This window comes from Triticum dicoccoides, chromosome 3B (assembly GCF_002162155.2).
Source record: "Triticum dicoccoides isolate Atlit2015 ecotype Zavitan chromosome 3B, WEW_v2.0, whole genome shotgun sequence".
NCBI classification, from domain to species: Eukaryota; Viridiplantae; Streptophyta; class Magnoliopsida; order Poales; family Poaceae; genus Triticum; species Triticum dicoccoides.
Genome location: NC_041385.1, coordinates 533231812 through 533240594, shown reverse-complemented (window position 1 = coordinate 533240594; position 8783 = coordinate 533231812). Strand labels below are relative to the sequence as shown.

Below are 8783 nucleotides of genomic sequence, written 5' to 3'. Positions count from 1 at the left end.
GCCGCTCTCTCGAGTTCTGATCCTCCTCGAGTTTGTCCATCGAGATGGATTCGATGGAGCTTAGGCGTAGATCCTTGCCGACTCCTCGAGGCCGCGAGGTTAGGGTTTCCTTGTCAGGTTCTTCGAATCGATTCAAGAGTTCAACGACGGTGACTGCGGCTCCACGGCGCTGATCCTTAGGGGCGCGTGCAGGAAAACTTCGCGACTGTCATCAACAAGGTCAAGTCAGCTTTGGTACGGAAGCGCTTCGATCGCTTGTTCTAGTGGCAGTAGTGGTCAAACCTTGATGTACCTTTTTTTCAAGTGTTTGAGGGTGATTTGTATTTCTATTTCTGAATAATTTTTATAATAGATCCTCTGGATCCTAGAAAAACAATACTAGCACCGTGGAAAGTCAAATTTACTCGAGCAGAGCACAAATGTTTTGGTGCCGCGTTCGCGCCACCGTCTCCTGCTGCCACCAGGACTGGTGGCCGGCAGCTTTACTGGCGGTGCCATGCCGGAGCCGATTGGGTCGCTACATCGGGAGTTTGGAACTAGTCTGATTCCGGGGATCGTCTGAGACCGCCGAAAGTGGAGTAGATAGGCGGGCGAAGTTGCAGACAAGGCGTTCGCTTCTTTGCCGCACCGAAGAAGGCCTTCCCCTCTATCCTCCCCTTCCAACGATCCGCGCCACATTGGTGATGATGTCTGCGCGCCTGATGCCTTTGGTGTGTGCAGATCCTCGGGCTGGACATGTGCGCCGACGTCATGGTCGGCGACGACATGCGGACCGGCATCTCCGGCGGGCAGAAGAAGCGCCTCACAACAGGTATTTTTTGCGCGCGTTCCTTTCCGGCGCCTCAATTTACAGCGATTTAGTTGCACTCTTATCTCCATTGGTAACGCCGCATCGATCGTTTTGGTTGCAGGGGAGATGCTGGTCGGCCCGACCAAGGTGCTGTTCATGGACGAGATATCCACCGGCCTGGACAGCTCCACCACCTACCAGGTCGTCAGGTGCATCCAGCAGATTGTCCACCTGGGCGAGGCCACCGTGCTGGTGTCGCTGCTGCAGCCCGCGCCGGAGATCTTCGACCTCTTCGACGACGTCATGCTGCTATCTGAGGGGCAGATCGTCTACCAGGGTCCCAGGGAATACGTGCTCGAGTTCTTCGAGAGGTGCGGCTTCCGCTGCCCCGAGAGGAAAGGCGCTGCTGATTTCTTGCAAGAGGTTCGTTGCATTAAAAAGTCCAAGTTACTACGGATCTCACTAATTCAGCATGGGTATATGTAGTGAAGACTATAGAAACCTTTTTTTAACAGTAAACATAATTTCTAGAGTTTTAGTAGCTTATTTACGATTTCATGTGCCTTAACACATCCAGTTTACATGTAAGAGTTGGTACGATCAATTTTTCATGGTTAGTACATCCAATTTGCCTTTCTCACAAATGCAACTTTTCACAGGTTACATCAAAGAAAGATCAGGCGCAATACTGGATACATAATGAAAAGCCTTATCACTATGTATCAGTACCTGAATTTGTTTTAAAGTTCAGGAAATTTCACATGGGGAAGAGCCTAAAAAAGCAGCTTTCGGTTCCTTTCAACAAGAGAAAAATCCACAAATCTGCTCTGGTTTTCTCCGATCAGTCTGTTTCAACTTCAGAGCTTCTCAAGACCTCGTTCTCCAAAGAATGGCTTCTCATGCAGAGAAACTCATTTATCTACGTTTTCAAAATAGTTCAGGTACCTAGATCCAAGATAACCTTAAACAGTGAAGTGCTTATCTATTCATAGATGTGATTCTTTGTCTTCCTTTCTTTTGAAGGGAATCATAGTTGCTCTAGTAGCATCAACGGTTTTCTTGCGTACACGGCTCCATGAAGATACTGAGGAAGATGGCCAAGTCTACCTAGGGGCACTTATATTTATCATGATAGCTAACATGTTCAATGGTTTTGCCGAGGCAACCCTTACTCTCGCAAGGCTACCTGTATTCTACAAACATAGAGATTTTCTATTCTATCGGCCATGGCATTTTACACTTCCAAATGTTCTCCTGAAAGTCCCTATGGCCTTGCTTGAGTCAATAATTTGGGTTGTAATAACCTACTACCTCATAGGCTTTTCCCCTGAAGCTAGCAGGTGGGCCATCTCAATTATTCTGTCCACTAAAATTGTAATATTATTGAGCTCAATATTTGCTTTACGGCCCTAAGAGTGCAATACTCATCATTGTGCAGGTTCTTCAAACATCTGCTTATAGTATTCTTGATCCAGCAGGCGGCTGGAGGATTGTTCAGGCTTGTTGCTGGCTTATGTAGGACTGTTGTCGTCACTAATACCGCTGGATCTCTTGCCCTTCTGATGATATTTGTAATGGGAGGATTCATCCTACCAAGAGGTAATCATCCATGCATTCCATCACATATAGATTACCATTCTCCTTGCCAACATAATGGACATTGTTGAATTGGTGCCATTGGTACGAGTATTTAACCAAAAACTACCACAATTCGCAGAAACGTGACAGAAAACTACCACTTTACGATTTTGTCCCGAAAACTACCACTTTTTTATTAATCCGTGACAAAAAACTACCAAGTGTGAAAACTGCTCGCTTTGCCTGGGTTAAACGCGAATCTGACTGCCCGACCCCACACATAAACGGGCTACAAATGCAATCGGGTCCCAGTTTTTCTTCAAAAAAGCAATCGGGTCCTCCGCCTCCTTCTCCTCCTCGTCGCCGGCCTCCTCCTTCCCCAGCCGTCCGCAGCTTGCTGCTGCTGCTCGCCATCGCTCTCGCTTGACGTCCGCAGCTGCTGCTTGCTTTCGCCACCGCCGCTGCTTGTCGTTGCTCTCACTTGCCATCGCCAACAGAGTCACCGACGAGCTGCGCCGGCTGGACCTGCACGGAGGAGCGGGAGGCGGGCGACGCAACTCGTTCCGCAGGCGGGACTCGCGCTCCTGCAGCTCCTCGTCGAGGCGCGCCTGCTCGGCGGCGTCCGGCACCGTGGCCACGCTCGCCGGCTGCACCTCCAAGGAGGAGCGGGAGGCTCGTCGGCGGACGGGATGCTTGCTTATCTAGGGACGACCACCCGCCGCCGGGCCTCGACAACGACGTGGACTCGCCGCAGCAGCAGCCGTTCCCGTCCGCCGGCGGCAAGCGGCTGGGGAAGGAGGAGGACGGCGACGAGGAGGAGAAGGAGGCGGAGGACCCGATTGCTTTTTTGAAGAAAAGCTAGGGACCTGATTGCATTTTTAGCCCGTTTATGTGTGGGGTCGGGCAGTCAGATTCGCGTTTAACCCAGACAAAGCGAGCAGTTTTCACACTTGGTAGTTTTTTGTCACGGATTAATAAAAAAGTGGTAGTTTTCGGGACAAAATCGTAAAGTGGTAGTTTTCTGTCACGTGTCCGCGAATTGTGGTAGTTTTTGGTTAAATACTCCATTGGTACACAACTCCAGAAATTATTGATTGTGTCTGAACAGGAATACATGTAAGGCGCAGGTAAGAACTGTCATTTTGGCCACTTACTGTCATCGATGAAGATTCTTCACAAATGAATCAGAAAAGTTATCTCTTTTTTTCTTAGAAAAGGAGGATGACCCCCGGCCTCTGCATCTGGGAGATGCATGCGGCCATAGGAAAGTTATCTCTTGAAATAAAATACAACTACCGGGACCTTATACCTCAAAGGGCTTAAATCACTTATCTATACCTTTTTATAGCTGGCATTTTTCAGTATAGAGTCTTGACGTAGCACTCGAAATAAATCACCGTTAACTTAGACATTTCAAGTGCTACTTCAAATATCAATCATTTCTCATTGTTACAGATGCAATTCCAAAATGGCTGGTATGGGGTTATTGGTGTTCACCTCTTACGTATGCATACATTGCTCTTGCTGTCAATGAGATGGATTCTCCGAGGTGGCTGGACCAATCTGTAAGTTAACTCATGATCATCTTACTACTGTTATCTCATACAAACATGTTACTTGACTTTTTTTCTTGTGTATCAGTAGATAGCTGATGGAAGGCCATTGGGAGTGGCAGTTCTAGAAAATGCAGGTGTATTCACTGGCAAGGAGTGGTACTGGATTGGAGCAGGTGCCCTTCTAGGGTTCACCGTTGTGTTCAATGTGCTATTCACACTATCGCTCATGTACCTGAACGGTAAGTCATGACTTGCATCTGTCAACTTTATTGTTTGCTTATTCTGGCTACTTTCTTTTCTGTGTAAATATATAGGTGTATTCGAAATACACAACTGTGTTATCTGGTGTGGATAATTAATTCGTTGTTTGTACTTTGCATTAGCTATTGGAAAACCGCAAGCCATCTTGCCTGAAGAAACTGATGGATTTCCAGAGAATGACTTTGAGCAAAAGAAGGAGCCACATATAACACAGAGAACTACGGTTCGAGCAACAGAACCTACATCCCCTAACTCAATCATCACATGTAAGCTCCCCGCCCCCCAAAAAACTCATATACACTTTGGAAAAAGACATGCCTCTTATATTGGCCAGTTCTAACGATGTTTCTTATTCTGTAGTGGATAAGGTGCTTGAACAATTACGTGGCCGTTCCCCAAATACTTCTGATAGGTCTGTTGGATATGCTCCAGGAAGAGGGATGGTTCTTCCGTTTGAACCTCTCTCCATGTCCTTCAATGAGATAAACTACTATGTTGACATGCCTGCGGTATGTATGCGTGTCCTTTTATTCTTTTTCTTAAACTGCATCCTCGTACCTTTGCCCATTGATGTTCTTGACTATGAGTTTTTCCCTATCATGCTATAGTTACGTACTCCCTCCAATCCATATTAATTGTCGCTGATTTAATACATCATTTTTAGGCTGGCAAACAATTTTAGTGTGAACTTCAAGTTCTATGTTGTTCTCTTAGAACAGCCCATTTTCAGTTGTGGATTTTTTTTCAGCTAATGCATGATCGTAGCAATTTTCTGCGAGGACCTGGTGGTTGCAAATTATGAAATTAACATATTTGTTATGACATCCCTATGAACTATGTAGGATACATATCTTTACAAACTTGAGAGTGTTATTTGATGACACATTTGTTGTGCATCACAGTGTTGTTACATAATCTCATTTGCAAACTGTGAATCTGTCAGGAGATGAAGACTCAAGGAGTAACCGCTGATAAGCTTCAGCTGCTGTCAGGGATATCTGGTGCTTTTCGCCCTGGGGTTTTGACTGCCCTTATGGGTGTGAGTGGAGCTGGAAAGACCACCCTCATGGATGTCTTGTCTGGGAGGAAGACTGGTGGATACATTGAAGGGGAAGTCTACATATCTGGTTACCCTAAGAACCAAGCAACATTTGCAAGAATGTCGGGTTACTGCGAGCAAAATGACATCCACTCTCCACAGATCACAGTCAGAGAGTCGCTACTCTTCTCTGCTTTCCTGCGCCTGCCTAAGGAGGTCACTGATCAAGAGAAGAAGGTTCGCTCTTGTGTCTTATTACGACCTCAATTTTCCAACTGTTGCATTTGGCAAGGTTTTCACTTTCAGTTTCAGAAAATTTTCAGCAAGAACCAGAATCACCAAAATTCAGTGAATTTCAGTGATTTCGGTTTGCATTTCGGCCAAAGGGCCGAAACATTCACTTGAATTCAACCAAATATTTGAAATTTTTGAAAAATATTTGAATTCATGTGTACTACTGAAATTGCTGAAATATTTTGACCGAACGGTAAATATTGCAGTGTGCATTGAAATTCAGTGAATTTCATTGAAATGTCACTGAAAGTGAAAACCATTGTGTAGTTGTACGGGGTGCTAAAAACGGTTTCATTCCAACACGGCTAAAACCGGCTGTAGCATTTTTAGTTCAGTTTCCTCTTCCACGCGATCCAAGCCACAGCGCTAGATTAAAAAATGTATAGCATGGTCGCCACAGGTTGATGAAAAACCCTTTTTTAATATCCCTAGTGAGTTGTATGGCAACTATGGTACTCAACTCACTGAAGTGTTTGCTGGAGTAAGATTGTGAGTGAAGTTCCTTTTTTCTGAGTGGGGTGAATGAAGTTGATTAACTGTTTAGATGGATTAACTTTTGTTTCTTTCTGAAGGTATTTGTGGATGAAGTAATGGAACTAATTGAACTGAACGGTCTCAAGGATGCTATTGTGGGTCTCCCTGGTCTGAACGGTCTGTCGACTGAACAAAGAAAGAGGTTGACTATTGCTGTAGAGCTTGTGGCAAACCCCTCAATTATCTTCATGGACGAACCAACTTCAGGCCTTGATGCAAGAGCTGCCGCAATTGTCATGAGAACAGTTCGGAACACTGTCAATACTGGAAGAACTGTTGTCTGCACCATCCATCAACCAAGTATAGACATTTTTGAAGCTTTTGATGAGGTAATGCATCTTTTGGATACTTTATTCTCATATATTCTATTTATAACTTTGGTGCTTGACAATCTTTTGGGGTTTCACCATGGAAGCTGCTATTACTGAAAAGAGGAGGTCAAGTCATATATTCTGGACCGTTGGGTAGGAACTCCCAGAAAGTTGTCGGATACTTTCAGGTCTGCAATCTGATATCCAAACCACTCTCCATTATGCATATACCTAGTAACTATGAGGGTACCTTCCTTTTTGGAGTTCCTGTATTTGAAGTCTATAGATCATGTCATAATATTTGTGTTTTATGTATCAAATCAGGAAATTCCTGGAGTCCCAAAGATCAAAGAGAAGTGCAACCCAGCTACATGGATGTTGGATGTAAGCTCTGCGGCAGCAGAAGTTCGACTGAAGATTGATTTTGCCGAAAGTTACAAATCTTCGACTATGCATCAGTAAGTGAAGTGTCCCCTCAACTTTGTCCTGTAAATAGGGTTGAGACGTTTTCAAAAAGAAACAAACTTCTAGAAGAAGCGTAGGCAGCATTACAGCATCAGCATGCACTACTTAAAAATTGGTTCTAGTAAATTCGTGATACACGATTATGGTTTGAACTTTCAATCCCGCAACTTATGGAAGAATGAACTTCTTCCTGCACCTTGAACTCTTCAGGCGTTTATAACTACTTCCTTGTGTGGATTAATGTTTTCAGGCGGAATAAAGCATTAGTCAAAGAGCTGAGCAAGCCACCTCCTGGTACCAGCGACCTTTACTTCCCTTCTCAATACTCGCAGAGTTCCTTTGGTCAATTTAAATTCTGTCTCTGGAAGCAATGGTGGACTTACTGGAGAAGTCCTGATTATAACCTCGTCAGGATGTTCTTTGCATTTGTTACGGCCTTAGTGCTGGGGGTTATATTCTGGAGGGTTGGTCTAAAGATGTATGTTTATAATGCTCAGCTATTATCATGTGCACAACCATTGATCCTTCTTGAAAGCGTATTTACGGGATGCTCAGTTATTTGTTACTTGGTGCAGGAGGAGCTCGGGTGATCTTTTAGTCATTGTGGGATCAATGTATGCCGCTGTTATGTTCGTTGGCTGCGAGAATTGTATCTGTGTTCAACCTGTTGTTGCTGTGGAAAGGACTGTATTTTACAGAGAGCAAGCAGCTGGAATGTACTCAGCTATACCCTATGCCCTCGCTCAGGTCCGTAAACATTAGTGGTTAAATAGAAAAGGCATAACTGTTTGATACTAACGCACTGAATATGTCTATTCAGGTAGTTGTGGAGATACCATATGTGTTCGTTGAGACTCTGGTTTATACTCTTATCGTCTACCCGATGATGTCTTTCGAGTGGACACTAGTAAAGTTCTTCTGGTTCTTCTATGTTTCATTCTTCACCTTCCTGTATTTCACTTACTACGGCATGATGACTGTCTCCGTATCGCCAAATGGTCAAGTTGCTTCTATATTTGCCGCTGCCTTCTACTCCTTTTTCAATCTCTTCTCAGGGTTCTTCGTAGCAAGATCGGTGAGCCACACCTTCTTTTTTACCTTTACAACTAAATTTGAAGAACATGAACCTTGTGCAATGCAATCGTTGTAGGTAAATCTAACCTTTTGCCTTGTTTTTCACTTCAGAAAATCCCAAAGTGGTGGATTTGGTACTATTGGCTTTGCCCGGTGGCATGGACAGTTTACGGGCTTGTTGTGTCACAGTACGGGGATGTGGAAGATCTTATCAAGGTGCCTGGTCAACCCGATCAGCAAGTCTCATCTTTCATCAAGAGCTACTTTGGTTATGATAACGACTTCATGGGCGTTGTGGCGGTTGTGCTGGCAGGCTTCACTGTCTTCTTTGCTATGATATATGCTTACTGCATAAAGACGTTCAATTTCCAACAGAGATAGAAACTATGTGCGTCCATTTTGTCATGTACTCCCTCTGTAAACTAATATAAGAGTGTTTAGATCACTATTTTAGTTATCTAAACACTCTTATATTAGTTTACGGAGGGAGTAGATTGCCATGTGCACTGTCCTTGTTATAGTGTTAGTTTCGCTGCCCATGGTTATGTCCTGGTGCTTGAGCGAATGGGTAGCTGAAGCAAGGAAGCATTGTGCAAGTAAAGACCATGTAGTCGTTTTGTATCTGATAATATTTTAAATGAAACCGTGCAGAAGTTAAGGGTCAAACCTAAAAGAACATTTTGGGCTCCAGAATCTGACTACTGTGAGTGGCACTAGTATCATCCGCAGTGTCATGTGGGATGCATAACGGATTTCAACGTTGCGACTTCCTACGCCATTTAAGTTATTAGCAAATCTTAAACAAGAAGCCCGTCTAGCTCAGTTGGTAGAGCGCAAGGCTCTTAACCGTCGTGGGTTCGAGCCCCACGGTGGGCGAATGA

General features: G+C 44.5%; 1 protein-coding gene across 1 annotated transcript; it reads left to right on the top strand.

Annotated features, from left to right (window-relative positions):
- Positions 1 to 725: 725 nt before the first annotated feature.
- Positions 726 to 8294, top strand: LOC119281503 (ABC transporter G family member 38-like). The gene is made up of 17 exons (XM_037562007.1): positions 726 to 811; positions 912 to 1213; positions 1450 to 1731; positions 1814 to 2130; positions 2229 to 2389; positions 3824 to 3933; positions 4013 to 4163; positions 4308 to 4451; positions 4546 to 4694; positions 5129 to 5461; positions 6091 to 6381; positions 6468 to 6551; positions 6688 to 6821; positions 7079 to 7306; positions 7404 to 7575; positions 7649 to 7903; positions 8014 to 8294. Exons 1-17 carry the CDS (start codon positions 736 to 738, stop codon positions 8281 to 8283), a joined length of 3459 nt encoding a protein of 1152 aa, XP_037417904.1. The 5' UTR covers positions 726 to 735; the 3' UTR covers positions 8284 to 8294.
- Positions 8295 to 8783: the final 489 nt, after the last annotated feature.